Source organism: Crinia signifera, chromosome 5 (assembly GCF_055691185.1).
Source record: "Crinia signifera chromosome 5, ASM5569118v1, whole genome shotgun sequence".
NCBI classification, from domain to species: domain Eukaryota; kingdom Metazoa; phylum Chordata; class Amphibia; order Anura; family Myobatrachidae; genus Crinia; species Crinia signifera.
The window spans coordinates 64,580,366-64,601,542 of NC_139221.1; the positions used below are offsets into that span (position 1 = coordinate 64,580,366).

General features: G+C 42.4%; 1 protein-coding gene across 2 annotated transcripts in view; it reads left to right on the top strand.

The window, feature by feature from the left end:
* The window catches only part of WWP1 (WW domain containing E3 ubiquitin protein ligase 1), a 99,300-nt gene that overhangs the window by 28,537 nt on the left and 49,586 nt on the right, over positions 1–21,177 (top strand). Inside the window, exons 1-2 of one of the 2 annotated variants that reach the window (XM_083187359.1) lie at positions 8,281–8,374; positions 15,478–15,563. In XM_083187359.1, the coding sequence (XP_083043485.1) occupies positions 15,497–15,563 (67 nt within the window). In that variant the 5' untranslated portion in view covers positions 8,281–8,374; positions 15,478–15,496. Of the gene's footprint in view, positions 1–8,280; positions 8,375–15,477; positions 15,564–21,177 lie in introns of those variants that run through there. The other variant, XM_083187358.1, reaches the window with a different exon arrangement.

The window sequence follows — 21,177 nt, forward strand, 5'->3', positions numbered from 1 at the left end:
AAAACGCCCAATTTAGATACAATCACGATTCTATGTAATTTGGGCATGTTTAGGGCCATTTCAGATCCAAATTTGATCTGATGCGCAGCCCCGTGGGTCGTTTGGTCATTTCACAAATCCTACCTGCAGCAGGTAGGATCTGGAAACGACCATTCAGCTTGGGTACAGTATGAGATCAGATCAAATTGAGATCGTGTGCAGGTTGTTAACAGATTGTGTGCTCCCAACATATCGTAAGCCGATCGTACGATTTGCTTACGACCTGCTCACAACCTGCACTGGTGTGTGCCATGCATGAGATTTCCACTAGATAGTCTTGCCTGCCAAGACTTTTTTTTCTATTCGATTTCCACTACACGGGAGTGCGCATTGGGATTGAATTTCGATAGAGCATATATCAATCACCCTGTGTACCCTGTATTAGCTGTGATGCTGCATGTGCAGGCACACAGCTCTTTTCTTATTATATAGCCAACCTAATGTGGGACATAGTCATAGCTAACTAGATTCTCCACAAACCTAAGATACATTGTCCCAATTGGCAATTACGATGCAGTGCTAGGTTCTGTGTGTACTGTATTTCATATTCAGTGTGTGGGAAAAAAATATCAGTTTATTATATTTTTGCTTTTTCCATGTTCTCTACAGCCCCAATGTTTACCAGGCATTAAATGCAGTAAGCAACATGAACAGCGATCTTTCAGCAATCCACTGCTGCCCTGAGTTCCCGCAAAGTTTCTAGAACATTTATATATGATGATTCACTATTGCATCTTGCGGTACCCAGTGTTCTTAAAAAAACACATAGGGCAGTATTCAATGTGAATAATCGCGATGTGCAGCGAATTCTGTTTAGGGCTCACGGCGAATCACATTGAAAACCCATTGCAAAACCATGGCGAATTGTCCGTCATTCACTGTTCGCCATCGGATGCTTGTTAAATAGGGCAAATCAGTTTTTCAGTAAAAAGATTCACCTTTGAGCACGAAAATGGCACACATTCGCCATAGAACATGGCGAATCAGCCTCATTGAATACTGCCCATAATGTCAACATAAACAACATGGCTTTCAATCTGGGTTTGATTTGACATGCTTTCTTCATTATTTAAACAATAACTTGTATCCAACAAATTTGAATCTGCTCAGATTTATTCCAAAAATATTTGTTAACATTTTTTTATTCTCGGCAATGAGAAGCCTTGGAAAACTAAGGTTTTGATGCAAAACTTGCAGAACTGCTTCTGTGTCGGCAGTCAATTGGAACAATTTTCTCCACATTTTCATTTGTTTTTGATGTACAAAAGCCTTCAGGGATGTGTATCATATTCAACATCCGCATGACCGTCACTAAATCTTGTGTACCACTCAAACACGTCTGTGTGACCTAAATGTGCCCTGTGAGCAACGGACAGCAAACGTTAAGATTTGGTGGGTGTTTTGTTCAATTTAAAAATTAGGTTATCTTGTTGCTCTACTTTTGAACTTATCAGTTTTATGACGCACAGGAAACACACAACGCTGTGTGACCCCAAACTATCTGTGCAAGAGGGGTGAATCTGTCCAATCGGCGTTCATTATAATTAATGCTTATACCACTGAATACTATTTTCTGTTAAAAATGTGTCAAACCCCTTCTTAAACGTATCAATTGAATCTGTCATCACAACCTTCTCTGGCACAGTATTCCATATCCTAACTGCTCTTACTGTAAAGAATCCCTTCCTACGCTGGGTAAGAAACTTCCTCTCCTCTAACCTTAGGGGGTGACGGCGTGTCCTGTGTACAGTCCTTCTGGTAAACAGATCGGGTTAAATTGTGTACAAGTGTTTATTAGTCACGCATCGTACAGTACATGTTGACATTATGAACTCTAGATACTTTGTCGACTATGCCTATCCCACAACTACCATGCACATGGCCGTGTCTTCCTGCTCTGTCCACTGATCAGATTGCAGTATGTGTGAAGCAATCACACTTTTTGTTTTCAGTAAATAAATAAAAAAAAAGCGTTGATTTTTTTGCATTGTGCTCTGAAATACTAATTTTAAAACCAAGGAAAGAAGGCATATGTGGCCCGCTAAGGTAATTCTGTCTATTTATCTAAAACATCAGTTATAGTAGGTAAAGGCTGGAAGGGGCTGACTATTCAGCAGATGGCAGAGTGTGGAGCTGCAAAGCCGCCTGCCTCAGTACTGCAGTGAGAAGCCCGGATCACTGCAGCGTAGAAAGCTGTGCTCACATAGGTACTGGATGCTTACGTGCTTGCACAAGCAAGGCATTCGCACCAGCAGTGTACAGTGTGCTGATTCGAGCAGCTTGGACTGGACGCCATCTGCTGTAATGTTACATAAAGCTGTAATAGAGAATGTGTACTTCATGATCCCACTACTGTTAACTTCAAACTGCTGGAGATGATTACAGTTGAGTCCTATGTTAAATTGGGCACCTTTTTATTGAGTAGATTTCAGGCTGTTTCTGTGGTAGAAAGCAGTCACGATCATTTATAATAATTTTCGTCTCTTGGATTTGTCTGATTAACTTTAGCCTGCTGTGCATTATATTATTTATTTATTTATTTATTTGTCCCTTATGTTTAGCAGGCATGGATTACATTGATTGTACAGGGACAAACATTTTATAACAGTGGTTTCATAGACCTTTCATGGTTTTGTATTTGCATAGATCAGGGATGGGGAACCTTCGGCCCTCCAGCTGCTGTTGAACAACACATCCGAGCATGCCTTGCTACATTTTTTTTATTTGGCCATGCTAAAACTGTTGCAGGGCATGCTGGGGTGTGCAATTCAACAACAACTGGAAGGCTGAATGTTCCCCATCCCTGGCATAATATACTGTGATCAGTCTTGTACACCTTTTTAGACTGCAGGATTTTGTACCTGGCTCCAACCTGGGAGCAGCCTGGCTTGAGACCCCTTTTATATTGGCTTTTTGCTAAGTTGGTGAAGTCACCGGAGGCGGGTACCAAAGCCGGCACTTGGAGATGAGATAATGTCCAAGTATCGGCTGTTCCATTGCTGTTAACCGGTCCCATCAACCCGGGTTACCAGTTTACACTGCACTGTCTATGACCCGGGTTAAAATGCTGGGCGGCTCGACCTCTGTAATTTCATTACAGTGTTTTTATACTGCACAAGTTTGCAGGTTGATGCGCATTCACATGCAATAACCCAGGATATTTATGGTCCCTGACCCTACGGTTGTATAAATGTGTGTAACATCCCAATTATGTGCAGGGACAAGCCTAGGACACACAGCATCTATGAGTGTTTATAAGGAAACCTGTTTAGGGTCCCATGTGAGTCCATTGGGTGAAAGTAGTAGTTCATTAGTCCAGACCAGGGGTGCACAATCTTTTTCTAATCCAAGGGCTGTATTGCAATGGCTGTCAAACTCACAAGGGGCTGCAGGAAACCTTTTAATTCTTTAAAAATGTTAAATGCATATTATTTACTAGTGAAAAAGGCTTTGCAGCATTGCTAAAAGGTCCCTGTGTAGACAGAAATGTGTGAAGTGCTGCAAGGTAGGACACCACCACCAGGGTGGGTGTGGTATAACACACCGACAGTCGGGATTCCGACAGTCATTTCTCCGACGTCGGAATCCCAACTGCACAGCAGGGGGAGCGCAATGAAGCCCCTTGCGGGCTCGCTCTGCTCGCCACGCTGTGGGCATGGTGGAGAGCTGCGCTCGCAAAATGTTTTATTCTCCCTCTATGGGGGATGTGGACCCCCATGAGGGAGCAGTCGGGATTCCGACGTCGGAGTAATGACTGTCGGAATCCCGACTGTCGGTGAGCCATCCGGCACCCCACCAGGGGTATGGCCATTCCATGTTGCTATACATTTCCTCACCTCTGTAGCAACTGCATCACAACCCATCATCCTGTACTGTCACTGGCTACCAGCCAATCGGAGCTGGCAGACCAACAACCAATCAAGAAAGCAGAAGCAGCTCGTGATTGGCTTCTGGCGGTAGCCGCTGCTGTGTCTGTCTATTAGGGATGGCCACTGGTGCAGTGGCAACCACCAATTGTAATTCTGCAACCAGCCATCGATATTTACAAACTGTGATAATCATTTTAGCTATGGATGATCTTCCATTCTCTTTGACTGACTGGCCCATAGGCTAATCAGAATGTGGGGGCGGGGCTATGTTCCATATCCAGGCACCTTGAAAAAAATAAAAAAAGGAAACATTGTATCTACTGTGCCATTGATGTAGGATAACCGTCTGGTTCTCCCCCATTGATGGCAAGTATTCAACAACCAATGATTTGGAATCCTCAATGGTCGATAGCCATCCTTGCTGTCTGTTTGTGGCTGCCTGCCTAACCAACATATACACATTACACAGGTACACACTCCCTGTATCCACCCTATGTGCACCACACACCCACCCTCACTGTTCCCTGCACCCTTCTTCACGGCTTCCTACTACCATCTTCTTTTAAACTGTTAAGATGCAAGACAATGTCATCTGATCCGACGGATTGGATTGACATATGAGGTACATTGTACCAACTGTGTCACTGATTTATGCATGTTCTCGCGAATATTCAGCTACATCCTTCAGTGCAGGGATGATGGAAGACCTTGCAGAATGCAGCATGGCCACTGCCAGCACTCCGTACGCATTTGCTGCCTTCCCCACTGTGTCCCATTGGCAGCGATGTCGCAGGTACCAATCAACTGCTGTGTATCCAGCTGTAGTGCTTCCTACACCCACTCTCTTACTGCTCCCCATACCCACTGTCTCTCTTCTCCCTACACTCACCATAAAGTGCTGCTCCCGAAACCCCTCCTCACTACTCGTCACACTCACTGCTCCGTACACTCACCTTAACTTGCTGTTCCCTAAACCCCTCCGCACTGCTCCTCACAGGCATTCTCTCTGCTCCCTATGCAAGTCATTACCACTACCTATAACCTTCCTCTCTGCTCCCAGGATTGAGATTCTTTTCAATCTCGAGTCCTGAGATTACACGAGTAGGCTCCCACTACTGCAATCCTGATATTTTTGGGAATAATTGGACTTCCTGTCATGTTTATGGGAAGATCATTTTATTTATGCTTCAGACATAGTTAAATGTGATCTTGTGCTGCAGAAACCTGACATTTATTGTTAGAAGGCAATAACTCTCAGTAATTCCTTTACTTCAACAAAATATTTTGCTTAATTCATTGTCTGAACATCTTGGCATATTCCATGGTGTTATGTGTCATAACTTTAATAAAGTTGAAGAGTGGTGATCCATTAAAAAAATATGATTACCTGGGCTAGACGCTGTTGGAGAACTAGAGCGGTACAGGAAAGTGCTTAGTGGCAATCTCATAATATACAGATTACATTATTGGGAATGAGCACTGCAGCCACTTCTTTGCACAGATTGTTATCATTATTGTTTATTTATATGGCGCCACAAGGGTTCCGCGTAGCCTAACAATACTTAAATAAGCAAAAACCAAGAAATCCCATACAGTTCAAGGCAATTTAGGACAAGTGCATGGCAAATAAAAGACCGTTGCATCAGGGTAATGAAGCAGTTATTAGTTTGGCACAGATTTATATTCTAAGAAAAGCACATGAGGAGAGAGGGCCCTGCTTGTGAGAGCTTACATTCTAAAGGGATATGCACGACTGTCGGCCAGGCTGTCTGTGACAGGTGTATCCCTTATTCGTCCCACCCTGATAACTAATTCATGCCCCTCTCCTGAGTGTCTGTTGCAGAACAAAAATGGTAAAATTAAAAATCTTTGAGGTAAGAAAAAAATTGTATTAACCAAGATGGTGGTCCTGTCCAGTGGGCCTCATATAAAGGGGGTAAGGGCCACATGCAACTCTTGTGGTGCAGTTTGGTTACATAGTAGGGTACTTACTGTATGTATTATCTGGGCTTCCATGTTAAATGCACCCCATTTTTTCATACCCCTTCTATCCAACTACGCATGGAGTTGATTTTATATAGTGTGGTGCGCGCAGCGAGCCACCGTGCCCGACGTGCGGACGTGCCCGACGTGCGGACGTGGTCTCATAAGAAAAACGGGAGCCCAGATATTACAGAAGTACCCATAGTAGTTTAGGTTGAAAAGAAACTTGCGTCCATCAAGTTCAACCTTTGATTACCGGTTATATCCCGGGATGTTTTAATCTAATAAATGATTGTCTAGCCTTAATTTAAATGATGTTATTGTATCTGCCGACACCACTTGACATGGAAGAGAGTTCCATAATTTAACTGCCTTACCGTAATAAAGCCTTTCCTTCTAAGTGTTCTAAACCTCTTCTCCTCTAGTCCTCCTGTCCTAATAACTGACTTCAGAGTTAATAGTTTGCCGGATAGATCATTGTAATTGCCCTTATTATATTTGTACATGTTAAGCATTTCACCCGTTATGTTTAGTTGCCCTTCTCTGGACTTTTTACAAGTTCTACACTCCAGATTCTAGATGGGGTCTAACAAGTGCCCTGTACAATGGTAAGATTACATTGAGGTCCCTAGATTCCATGCCCCTTTTTATACAGTCTAGTATCTTATTTGCTTTATTTCCTGCTACTTGACACTGAACACTGCACCCCAGTTTATTGTCAATTTGGACTCCTAGGGCCTTTTCCAATTCTGATTTACCCAATTCTACACCGTTTAAGTTATACCGCAGCACATTGGTTATGTCTCCTGAGATGCATAACCTTACATTTGTCCACATTGAACCGCTTTCCATTTTTATTTGCCCACTGATCTAGTTTATTTGGATCTCTTTGTAATGTGGAGACATCCTTATCGGTACTAATCACCCAACACAGTTTTGTGTCATCCACAAAGATGGATAAGTTGCTGAGTATTCCCTCCTCTATATCATTAATGAATAAGTTAAATAAAAGAGGCCCAAGCACCAATCCATGTGGTAACCCACTTAGTACTGGTACCCAACCAGAAAATTCTCTATTAACCACCATTCTCTGATCTCTATCTTGCAGCCAGCTCCTCCCCAGCTACAGATTTATACCCCTAGTCCCTCCTCCATTTTATTAATCAAGCTCTTGTGTGGTACGTTATTGAAGGCATTTGCAAAATTCAGGTAGACTATGTCTAATGCATTCCCAACATCTAAATTCTTGCTGACCTCCTCGTAAAAGCTTATTTGGTTTCTTTGGCACAAATGATTTTTTTAACAAACTCATGCTGGTTTCCACTTATTATACTATGCCTCTCCAAAAAGTCCTGGATCTGAGTTCTTAAAATTCCCTCAAATAATTTCCCCGTGCAATAATTTTCACCCAAGTGCATGATTTTGCATTTTTTTGGCATTAAACTGTAGTTGCCATGCTCTTGACCATTCCTCTAATCTACCTAGAACTGGGGTAGCCAACCCTAGTCCTCGAGAGCTACCAACAGTGCATGTTTTGCAGGTCTCCTCAAAGAATCACAAGTGAGCTAATTAGCTCCATCTGTGGATCTTTTAAAATGTGTCAGTGATTAATGAGTGCAGCTGTAAACTGTTGGTAGCTCTCGAGGGCTAGGGTTGGCTACCACTGACCTAGAATGTCAATAATTTGTTTTACCCCTCCTGGTGTGTTTACCCTGTTGCATACCTTTGTGTCATCTGGAAAAAGGCACATTTTACCCTCAATTCTATTTGCAATATCACCAATAAAGATATTAAAAAGCACTTGTCCAAGTACAAGTACCGGTCATTATGACGAATAAAAAAGTTTGCTTGCCAATTTTTTACACCTATTTTGACAAATTCACTTGGCACTCAGAGCGTTAAAGACTGTGATTGCCCCCTGGTGGCCTGATATTCTTTAATAAAGGCACCATGCTGCCTGCTGGTACCTACAGGCATCAGTGGGCACCTCATAAACCAGAGACCTATCAGAAAGCCCAAACTCTGGTCCCTAACTTACTGTATCTAGTTTTTGGATCAAGAATTCCCATGTAATATTCCACCCAAAACTGAGAGTTTCTAATCTTCTTTTTTACTAGGAGGCAATATTAAATTACTTTACCAATTTGTATTTTGGTGTGTGTGTGTGTGTGTGTTTGTGTATGTGTGTCTATAACCTGTAAGTAAGGACATTTCTCTGCTTCACAGTTTGTATAGCGGCATCTCTCTGGCTCAGAGGGATCCTTAGCTCTTGGATCTGCAGTAGTAGTAGCAGGACGACATGTGAATATGTTTAGGATTGTCCCTGCCTTCTCCCTGTATTTGATGGCATAAGAGTCACATGACAGGCATAGTCAGGAATCCCAGGCACTGCACAAGGAGGAGGAGGCACGGATCTGCTGCTGCTGCTGCTGCTGCTGCTGCTGGGGGTGTTTGTTTGACGTACTATGGACTGCACAGAGATTGTGAGTGGATTTATTTATTAATAAAGTATTTCTCTGTTTGTTTGTGTTGTGCCTTGGGAATGTAGAACCATTTGCTTTGTTTGCATCTAGTGAGGATGCTAATATGTATTTGTGTAAAGCTGCTTCTGACAATGGGAAGCTTGCCACAGTGCTTTTCTGGTCATCCAGTACAGCTGCTCCGCACATCAGTATATTTACATTGTAAGATAGTATATTGCAGTGTTTTATGTCATGTCATCTGTGTGCTAATCCTCTTACTGATTATTGCTTATTTTTTCAAATAAATTGTCTTTTAAAATTGAATTATTATTATTATTTTTACTAGTTTAACGTGTATGTCCTATACACTTTATTTCATATGTCTGTTGGGTTTTATCTTTGTACTTGAAAATTTTTTGCGATGCAGACTACAATTGTACGGTTAAAGCAGGGATGGGGAACCTTCGGCCCTCCAGCTGTTGTTGAACTACACATCCCAGCATGCCCTGCTGCAGTTTTGCTATTTGGCCCTGCTAAATCTATTGCAAGGGATGCTGGGGTATGTAGTTCAACAACAGCTGGAGGGCCAAAGGTTCCACATCCCTGGATTAAAACATCTATGTACAGAGTTAAAGTACCAACCAATCAGCTCCTACCTGCCATCTTAGAGGCTAGGTTTGAAAAATGACAGGATCTGGTTGGTACTTGATCTGAATGGAACTCAAGTGCCAACCAACCAGCTCCTAAATGTCATTTTTCAAACAGAACCTGTAACTTTGCAATTAGTAGCTGATTGGCTGGTACGTTATCTCCAAGGCTTAGGGGTCTATGTAATGATATAGCCATTTTTTTTTGTACTATTTACTTTTGCAGTAATTACAATACAAATGCATACAAAAACAACATTTGGGGAAAAGACATAGTGTTATTTTATAGAGATGAGCTAAGCTGCTGTCACTTGGAATTTGTATAACTGGAATGTTGCACTAATGTTAAGTCCCAGCTCTTACGTCTTCGTTCTGCATTTCCTGGGATTTATAGTACGTAGATAGAGTGGGGATGGATGAGCACTTTGTGTATTCATTCTGCTCTGCAATGATGATTGGTTAGTAAATAGGTCAACCACTATTGGGCAACATGCACTTCAAGTCGACTTTGTCAAAAGCTTAACACAAGCAATACATCAATGTGGCAATGGTCAACACATGGGAAAGTCAACATGATTTTTCACAATCAGATAACTTGTTCATACTTTTACGATCCATGTGGACTACAGTTTTTAACCATAATCTGTGCCGAGCAAAGCGAGGGTACATGTTACACCAGTTGGGGGGTCCATGTCGACATAGACAACTCATGTCCACCATTTCCATGTCAACCTTTTGATTGTGTCAACCTTTTGTCCATATCAACCATGTTGACTTGTATTGACCAATAGTGTCGACCTTGTTCCAGCCATCTAATGATCCACACCCATCCAAAATGTCTTGGGTATGCTGAAGCATTGTGATTGCCCTTCCCTGGAGATGAGGGGCCTTGCCCAAACCTGGAAAGAAAAGCCACATACCATTATCCTCCACAAAACTCCACCAAACTTGGCATAATGCAGTCAGGCAGGTAACATTCTCCTGGCATCCACCAATCCCAGACTGGCCCACCTGACTGCCAAACAGAGAAGTGTGATTCGTCACTCCACAGAACACATTTCCATAGTCCAGTGTCCGTGGGCTTTACACCATTCCATCCAATGCTTTTTATTGGACTTAGTGCTGTGAGGCTCACATGCAGCTGCTCGACCATGGAAACCCATTCAATTAAGCTCCTGACGGACAGTTTTTGTGCTTACGTTATTGCCAGTGGCATCTCAAAGCTGTTGATCTATGGAATCAGCAGAGCATTGGTGACTTTTATGCACCATGCAGTCATTGAATCCGGCACTGAGGACATGTCCAGGTCCCTAACTAAAGGACGTTCCTCTTCTAGTGGCTGTCACTCACTGGGAGTGATGACGTCATGAAGCCGCCCACCCATGGGTCTGACGTGGGGTGAGGAACTGGCGGGCGGAGGACGGGGTTGAGGTAGCCGCGGCGTGGGAAAGGGCCGAGAAGCGGGAGCTGCAACACAGACCCAGAGACCGATGAAATGTGACATTATCTAAATGACAAATTATGCAGGGTGAGCAGCCTTTGGTTGCGGACAGGGGGAGCAACCTGTGGTGTCCTGGTTTTATTATGCATGGAGAGCAGCCTGTGGTGTCCTGGTTTTATTATGCAGGGGGAGCAGCCTGTGGTGTCCTGGTTTTCTTATGCAGGGGGAGCAGCCTGTGGCGTCCTGGTATTATTATTCAGGGGGAGCAGCCTGTGGTGTCCTGGTACCATTATGCAGGGGGAGCAGCCTGTTGTGTCCTGGTATTATTCAGGGGGAGCAGCATGTGGTGTCCTGGTATTATGCAGGGGGAACAGACTGTGGTATTAAACAAAAAAACTCCATTTAATGATACGCTGTTACTTATGGGCCAGTGCTCTGGACTTGCCCCCCCAGGCTAAAAGTTGCCAGCTTGCCCCTGATCCTATCACAGTACCATGCACAGGTGGCATCCTATCACAGTACCACGCTTGAAGGCAATGAGCTTTTTTGAATCATTGCAATACTGTTTTTAAGCAGGGAATTAAATTATTTCTGCGTCTTGTTTTTTTGTATTGTCTGTTTCCCAGTCTGCTCCTGCTGTGCACTACACAACAGACTTCTGTTTCCAAGCATGTATATGCAATGTGCAGAGGAAATATTTCCTCCATCTACTATTTGCTGTGAAGCACACTATGGATTATTTACCATGCCGGGTAGTTGCAAACAGGCTGCAAGCATCATTTACAGGTTATGGGTTATAGTATTTATTTTAGCAATATTATTTTAATTAACATGAGTACACTACAACAGTGTGCGATTTGAACTAGATGCGATCTAGTACAAAAAAGTACTGGCCTCATGTACTTATTTTTTTTAGCTTGCAATATGAACTACACGCGCATGGCAAGCCAAAAGAAACACAGGGACAAATGTAATAGGGTGAGAGTTTCAGAAAGTGAGAGATTTTGGGAGAGTTTTCCCATTTGTTTTAAAGCAACAATCCACTACATGGCAAAATCAACCTGGGGTTGCCATGTACTTGATTGCTGCTTTAAAAAAACAGGGGAAAACTCTCCCAAAATCTCTCACTTTCTGAAACTCTCATCCTATTACATTTGGCCCTCAGTGCGATTTGAATTAAAAGCGATGCGTTTTGGACTAAAAATTTCAATCTCATTACAGAGAAATATGACCGGAAATAAATATAGGGATGATATCTAAACTTTACTTATGACATGTGAATAAAGAGCTAGATTACGTGTATCATTTATATATAAAGAGACTCATTAGCTCTTAATTATGACTTGTTGGCATTGGGATGTAAGGAAGATGCTAATTATGAGGAACATATGTCATTAGGTCTCACTGTGTAGTAAAGTGTTGCTCAGCATTTGTATCATTGGTCTGAATTCTTGAAAAATGTGGTAAATCACATTAATTAGCCTCCAGCAATTAGTAAGGTTTTTTTTACTGAGTACATTTTTATTCTAAAAAATACTACATTTAATTATAATAATCTTGAAATAAACATTTTTAATTTCAGATTGCAGTTGTACTCTGTGGTTCTGTATTTAATACTGATGTTGGCGTGGTGACATTGACTGCAGATAAGAGTCCATGGTCTGCAGGGCTGTATTAACACATGGCGGGCCTGCTCTGACACTTACATCTTATAATCCACTACAGCTGACTTTCAGTATTCACATACCCGTAGGAAAGGTTGTAAATGGCGGAGAATGTTGTTATGGTGATGATGCGCTATCCGCACTGATACCATTTGTATGAAGGAGGGGGAAGTGTGGCAAGTTACATTGGCACTATGCTCCCAAGCCATTACCGGTGCTGCTATCTGTTAGATGGCATGCCAACAGCAGAGGGCAATGTATAATTAGTCTGCAGCACTGACTGCTCTGACACCAGTAGCTATTGATATCAACAACTGCAAATGTTGTTACCCATTCATCACAGAAGGGACGGCTCCGTCCCTGGCTGTGGCATCCGCCTTCTCTGGGCTGCCTGTGAGATCTTGTGCATGCCAAGAGCAACTGCCCAACAAAGATCAAATACCCACTGATGCTGGGGGCTGTGTCAGAGCTGGATGCTTGTGTTTTTATTTGGCACACCAATTTCTATAAACATTGTTGTGACTGTTAACAAGATCAGAAAGTCACCAAACTCTGTACCTACCAGCCCTCCTGGCTGCTAAAATTATTCCATGGTCCAAATCAGGTCACAATACTACCCATTTCCAGAGTTCAGGCTGCACAACATCTGAACCTTCTTTTATGGAGTGAATTGCTGCACCAAGATTGACAAATAAATGATTTATATATACCATTTTTTATGTAAATGCAATTGAGATATTACATTTTGACCAAATTTCATGGCAAACAGAAGAATGATCTATCTATCTATCTATCTATCTATCTATCTAGATAGATAGATAGATAGATAGATGATGTCTAGGGTCTATTTGTGTGTCCCTGAAACACTACCATCCGTTGGCAGTGAGTGAAATTACATATTTCTCTCACACGTTCACAAACACAGAGGCAACCACAAGGTAGCAGACTAGCATTCGAAGCAGTAGTTTCGAGCAGGCTTACTGGTTCAGAATAAGATTTGTCAGGACATACAAGACAATGGTGGTAGATTAAACGCTCTTCGGGGCTTACATCAAGGAGGGCTATAAGACCTTAAAGAGTGCTGTAATTATAGATTTTTCGGTCCATTTGGGAGGAATTCATTTGTTTTAACTAATTCTCGCCTGATGGAACAATTCAGTTGTTGCTTTAATTGGGCACGGTGAACTGCGGGAGACACATTTATTCTCACAGCCTCCTGAGGTGGCAAGAAAAAAAAATGTGTGAAAAGGCCATGGTTTAGTTGCCCAAACAAGGGTCTGGGTTCCTTAGTCAGGACTTTAGAATTGTTTTGCTGCTATGCTAAACACAATGTTTTTGGGTGCGTGTAAAGTGAGGGGAGCCTGACAGAGCAGCAATTGAATAATGGCACCGGGTCAGACAATTGAATTCCCACAGTACAGTAAGTGAAGCTGAGGATAATGAGGCTTGGCTGTTGGCCAAGGCTTGGTTTCTGTAGGGGCCTAGATGTTACGGAGCATGGATAGATCCAACCATCATAAAATTGGTCAAGAACAACCAACATTAAAATTTGCCAAATTAACCAACCATTTTATTGCTTGTAGTTTAAACCTAGGAAATCAAAATGTAACTGGACTCATTCTGCTTACACTTGATGCTGCAGAGTCTGTTTAGCAGATGTGCACTGGTACATGCGCGAGGTTCTCACCACTAAAACAGTATGGAAGTCAGTGCAGCCAAGTTCTATGCTGTTAGACGTTTCTTTGTGTTTCATGAGCAAGTGATCTAGTGACCATACACCCAACGAGGTCATTGTGAGGGCTATGTTTCCAATATGGCGGGTTTTATAAGCTGTCGCTCTTGTGGGTTGTAGGAATATAAACGTAAAGCTATTCTGATCGGAGTTGTCCTATTTGTCTTGTGTTTATGCCCAAACCCTTGATTTCCAAAGCTTGATACATGTGGAGAATGGATCAAACCTTTGTTGCCCACACTTCGTACATCCCAAATAAACAATCTTTGCCAGCTCCACAGCTCAGGTTCATCATATTTAGTTGGGTGTGTGCGCGTGCAACTCATGTAAATAAAAAGTGTATACGGTCCCTTGGTCAACAATGTCTAGGTCGACACCAGGAAATAGTTGACATAACATAGGTTGGTATTGACCGAAGGTCGACGCAAACTTATGGTCAACACTCAAAAAGGTTGACAGGAGTTTTTCATGTTTGTTTGGTGTATACCAACTTGGTTCATACTTTACTATCCAAGTAGGCATAGAGTGGGAATATAATGGTTTGCCAAGCGCAGTGACCCATCAAGGGGACGCGGCACACTTTTATACAGTGTCCAATGTCCATGTTGACAAAACAACCAAAAAAGTTAAAACCCAATGTCAACCATGTCCACGTCTACCTTAAGTTTGTGGCAATGGTGACCATTTTCAGTTGTGGACATCCTGGTGACTGTCGACCCAGACATTGACCCACTATACTGTATCCAATGAAAAGACTGACTGTGCAAAGATCATTGAAATAAAGTTTGTAGAATTCTATTGTACGATGAATATAACGCTATCTTGTATTGTTTTTATTTTCTGAAAGTAGGTAAATACTGGAGATCAATAAGGATGACCTTTAAATCAATGATGGGCAACCTAAATCATATTAAGGGCTTCTATAAACCCTTGTTCTCAGCAATAAGATAAAACAATACATTTCATTAAAGCACGAGACACCTAACTGTTATCATTTTGAATGTACGACAATGTGTTATAACAGTGATGGGGAACCTTCGGGTCCTCCAGCTGTTGTTGAACTACACATCCCAGCATGCCCTGCTGCAGGTTTGCTATTTGGCCATTCTAAAACGGTTGCTGGGCATGCTGGGATGTATAGTTCAACAACAGCTGGAGGGTCGAATGTTCCCCATCCCTGTGTTATAGGAACTCTTTTATCTGTGTTATGAATTTTAGGTTATGTCATTAATTTATTTATTCAGTTATGCTTAAAATAAGGCATTTGCAAGTTCAAAAGTGAATTGGAGAAGTCTTCCTCATGGATCCCTGGATGTGTCTTTATCTTTCTTCTGATTTCTATAACCATGTCTGAGCTGACCGCATTCAGTACCTGGACTGGATCCCATCCTGCTGCCTATTGATGCATTTAGCTGAAACTGTTTTTGTGTTTGTTTAGTGATTAGAAGTCCTTGAACATACTTGTCCTTTATTATTACTTGTAAGCACCCATGATACTCTTAGAAGCTGTAGATATTGTGATATACCCAAGTACTTTGCAGTTGCCTCTGTACCTTCAGCTGTGTGCTGGCTCATGGCTGAAATTGCATGACTGTTCTATGAGACTGTACTCACATGATGCCTTGTTACTGTTTTTGTAGGCCTGACCTGTAGCCTGACATGGCCACAGCCTCCCCGCAGCAGGCTAATAGAAACAGTCATGAAGGTTTACAGCTGCACGTGACAGGTAAGATGCTTCATTTGCTGTGAGACAGGAAGTGTTATTGTTCCTTGCATGTTTGCATACTGGGGTGCGCGACCCTAGTTGACTGCATGGTTTTAATTGTAGTTTTTTTTTTTTTTTAAGGAAATCCATAAAGTGCTCCTATTACTGTAGAATGTGTTACTTCAATTTTCCTATCTCATGTGACAACATTCCAGAGGTGATTAATGTCAATTAGGGGAAGAGATGAGAGAAGGTGACCAGGGAAGAATATAATTCTGTGGGGGCGATTCATTTGTTTGTGGGCGTTCCCATCTAAACCTTAACCCCTTATTTACTACTTTGCTGATAATGTGTACTTACAACGCACTGTGACTAGGACTGGGGTAGCCAACCCTAGTCCTCGAGAGCTACCAACAGTGCATGTTTTGCAGGTCTCCTCACAGAATCACATGTGAGCTAATTAGCTCCATCTGTGTATCTTTTAAAATGTGTCAGTAATTAATGAGTGCAGCTGTGCAGCAGCTAGGTTGTCTGGAAAATGTGCACTGTTGGTAGCTCTCGTAGGCTAGGGTTGGCTACCACTGGACTAGGACATACAAGGAGACAAATGCCGACAGTTGGGATTCCGAAGGCCGTTTATCCGACATCGGAATCCCTACTGTCAGGAGCCCCACAGTCGAAATACAAACTTAAACAGGCTAGAGTCCCTCGTGGGGGCCCACTACCCCCTGCATTGGGGCTTGAATGCGCTTGCCCCCCTGTTTGAATTATGATTTCGGAGAAACATCCGCCAGAATCCCGACTGTCGGGGAGTTATACCATACCCCAAAGAGACTGCTGAGTAATTTTGATAAGCCACTTGTGTATCTGTGTGTGACTGAGAGGGGTATTCAATTAGTCTTGTTTGTTCATCTAGAAAATAAAACGGGACTACTTCAACACCTCTGTTTTCATTTACTTTGTTTTTTTTAGGGGGTGTGAAAAATGAATCAAAAAACGCAGGCAATATCGCCCCCAAAAAATGGGCGAAAACACTTGTGTCTTTGAATCGGAATCCAAATTTCCTCAATGTAGCTCAGCATTTTGTGGCATTGGGTAGTGCAGCCACCAAAGCATCCTTGGTATTGGGATTGTAAAATAAGTGGTTCCTTTATATCTGTATTTACAAGTGCACTATTGTAGCTGCAGTATTCTAGAGCAGTGGTTCCCAACCTTTTTCATCTCCTGTACCCCTTGATTAAGCTTTTTATTGAGGAGCACCCCCTCCTCTCAATTTTAAATTTCCACAGTACTTACAAGTGAAGTGGAATTGAGCGGTATGCGTGTTCTTGGGTCCCTCTGTGTCTGGCCGCTGGCTGTGTACTGTCACTAACACCTGTAGGCTTAATGCCGCTGCTTCCTCCACCCTTGTCAGCACGGGGCAGATAAAAGCTGATGTCTGAGGGAAGTGGGGGTAGAACCCAGTTGATTGCTGGTTGCGCAAAAGCACAAGGAGATGCTGCAGATGGTTCATCTCCACAGCAGTGTGAGTCTTCTTCCGCCATTACCAATATTGTTTTCCACAATTGTACCCACAATTGGTCTGCTAAGTACTCCTAGGGGTACAAGTACCATAAGTTGGGAACCACTGTTCTTGAAGAATCTGTGTTTTTTGTGTATTTTTATGACCTTTTTTCAGCAAAATTATCATTAGAACGGTTTACTTGAAATGATTACCAAGATAGAAATGTGCATAGAGGTAATTATTTGCCCAGTTTAATTGTTGAACATGTTTATTACTGTCAGTCCTTTTAGTCTTTTTGCCCATGGCATGTCACTTTCACTTTGCGGCAGACAATAGGTGCATTGTAGTAACAATGACTAAGTGATAGTGTTGTATGGCCAGAGCTCTCCTGCGGGGCTGCATACAAGACAATGACATTTCAGCCAGCACTTCTGCATCATCCCCCTGTGATGTGAACTGTCTGACAAACTCTCTGACTTGTCAACAATAAGGGATTTCATTGATTGAACCCTTGGCTGCGGCTACAAAATAAGCGCCATTGTTTCTATATGAGACTACTGCAGATTTACTGCATGATGTTGGTCATTGTACATTCAAATATTTATCTAGACAAAGAGCTCTATGTGGTGATCGTACAGCGATGCTGGTCATGATGCTTTATATGTGACTCTGGGCTATATAGGGTGAGCATGGGGCGGTGTGTGAATATGGAGCATGAAGCTGTTGGCACAGAGAGTTAAAAATGGATATCCAGCCTGTTGGGCACAGATCTGTATTGGTCTGCTTATTAGTTGGCATGAGATTATCCGTGTAGACACCAGACTGTAAATGTAAAACATGAGGTTGTTTGACACATGGCTATCGGAGGTGGGCATGGGACTGGGGTTGGCATTAGGGTGTATCTGTTAAAAATAAGAATGCGTGTGATTAGAAATGAGACTTTTGGTGGGGTTGTTACTGTATTGATGAGCATAGAATTGGAATGACCATGGCATGGTGATCTGTGCCACACCGTGTTCTGTATTAGAACACTGTATTATGTCTTCTGTTGGCATCGCCTGTTCATAAATAGGCTACATAGTAACAGTCCAGACGAGGCTATTAAGATATCTGGCATTTGCCACTCTGCCCTGACTACAGAATGGTGTTGACAAACATTTTTTGTTTGTATCATCAATAAAGTTTAACTTGTTTGATTGTATTGCTCCATGTGCGGATTATAGAACTTGACGCCATATAAAAACCATTTGGCCCATCTCGTCTGCCCAATGTTAGGTCCACATCATCTAATGATGGCACAGCAGCAGGACAAAGGGGGCTTACGTTTGTTTGGTTAATTGTTTCCATTATTAGTAGCCAGGGAAGGCTGGTGCACAACCCAATGCATGCTTGCATAACCAGGCCCGACAAACATGTTGTTTATTAGTTATTAACACATTCCAGTGATCCATATATAGGAATTTCCAGGATTTGCTGACCTGTATAAGCTGATTTTTAACCTTTGTGCCATTTAATGCAGAGCTGGAGCTTGTTTACCAGTAGTGATCAGTTGGCTGTCCACGTGAGCTTTAGTAAATGTAAAAGTCAGCTTTAGTCAAACATTCGGGAAGCCAAGGACTGAAATATCTTTTTTTTTTTTTTTATAGTGATAACCATAGGTTACAATCATTGTAAATGTCTTTAAAGAAAGATGTGCTCATCTATGATCTATATAACTTCTAATAACGTGATTTGCAGCTGATGATTAACTTGTTAAACTTGTGGCGTTATAATTATAGCAAACGTTTGGGATGGTGTCAAAAACAGGGTGTGTGTGTGCTGAGAAGAGCCTGTCCTCTGGGCCTTATACTCTGTGGTATAATTTACTGTACTAGGCAGTCATGCAGCTCTAAACCGCATCCTGCTCCCTTTATCAGCTTATATATATATACTCTTTATTGCTATCCGTGTACCAAGGATGATCTCTCTCTGGTGCGTAATCAGTCATACATAGAAGTCTGTACATAAAAGTAACACAACTATGTCTGTCTGAACTTAAAAAATAATAATAAAACCTTCACTTGTCCCTTAGACCTTGGCTAAACAATCCATCACTTCATACGATCTGATTGCAGCAAGGGCAAACAGTGAACCGCTATCCAGAATACGTTCTGTGACAACCATCTGCAGTAACCGTAACATTATCATGGATGCAGCAAAACTCTGCAGCGGCTAAGAGGAAACCGTGTCCTGTGACATCATTTCCTCCTATCCTGCAAACATAAAGAATTGAGTTATGAGGTTTAATACGGGTATTTTTGGGTCACTGGGTTGACCAAATTAAGGTCGACATCCATTTGGTTGACCACTGAAGGTCGACAGGGGCAGAATGTCGACACAAGCATTAGGTCGACAATGAGAAGGTCGACATGAGCGTTTTCACTATATTTTTGTCCCAAATGTCTCACCGTATCGGGTCCCCTCGCATGGCTCGCTCACATCTTTATTCTCCCACCACACCATAGTGGATGACAGGGGATGAAATACCGCCTGTCGGAACATGTCGGCTCAAAAGAAAGTGAAAAATTCAAGTCGAACTTTTGACTGTCGACCTTCCCATTGTCAATCTAATGCATGTGTTGCCCTTCTGACCCTGTCCACCTTAGCCATGTCAACCTATTTCAGGTGTCGCCGTAAGGCCTGTCGACCATCAGTGGTCGACCCAACGCATGTCGACTTTAATAAGGTTGACCTTATGACCGTATACCGTTTAATACCGGCAACAATTGTTTATTTAAAAGCAAAGATGGTAACAGAGAAGTGGTCTGTGCCTGGTTGAGATTCCCATCTCTTTAAACCAGAACAATTATGACATATGCAGGTTGTATGGCTGATATAAAACCAGGTGAAAGGCCGACCTGAATAAAGCCATTCACAGAACCTGGATAATTCACTAGTGTCCTGGTATAAAGGGTCAGTGTGGTCAGCCTAGGTTACTGGTATATTACTATACAGTAGCTCCTACAGGCAGATCCATCTCCCATGCTGCCCCAGTGTAGTAGAGAACTAGTATCCGAGGAGCTGCTGTGTTTAGCAGGAAAACATGCAGCAAGCTGATAAAACACATTAGTTTTATTACTACCAGACAGGCCACTGGCTAGCAGATGGAAAACAGCGGGGAAAGGTAAATTTGGCACTTGATAGTCAGTCTATCTGCTCAGACCTATTGTTATAGCGATATATATAAAAAAACAATCCAGAGAGGAAGTCAGAGTTATTACCATTATATCATTACTTACAAATACAAAAAAAATGTTTTACACCTAATAGCAATATGTATTTCGTAAGAGTGATGTATACTATTTATTAGAAAGAGAGCATTGGGTCCCTACTGGAGAGGGTCATGTTGGGAGTTTTGGATTTACATGTCTTGTATATGAACCAATACAAAAGCATTTCTCATAGAAAACCTATAATGACTGTACACAGATGCAATACACCTTTAAATCGCAGTATGTCGGGATCCTCTGTGAAGGCCCATACACACTGGGCGACTTTGAGCTGAAAGTCGCTCAAAACAGGAAGTTTGAGCGGCTTTCAGCTCAAAGCCACCCAGTGTGTATGGCCCGCGATGAGCTGTGAGTGCTGCTGGGAAAGCCGTTCATCTGATGGTTATAGCAGCAGATGAGCGGCTTTCAGGATGGCTTTGCATAGCTCTGCGCTATGCAACTCCACCCTCCCCCCTCCATCAGCACCAGGCAAGGGGAAAGCCGCTCAGTGTGTATGCAATGAGCGGCTTTCCCCGCAGCGATGATAGTGATTATCGATGTGCATACACGCTGGGCATAGTCACCCAGTGTGTATGGACCTTAAGGATACCGTACAGTTCCTATGGGGACAGATCCCTGCCTGTTGAATTTTGGCTAAATTCAATCAGTAATCTAATGGAAGATGGGCTGGGAAGAGGGGGAGACTGTCACCAGATCCATCACCAACACATACTGACATCACTGAGTCCTAACCTCTTCACATAGGCTAGGTCTGAAGTTAAAATGAAACCATAACAACTAAAAGCTTCAGTTAGTGCAAACTTACTGCTTACCCACGAGGGCTACAAATAAGGTGCTGAGGTCCCCTAGAGAGAAGATTGAT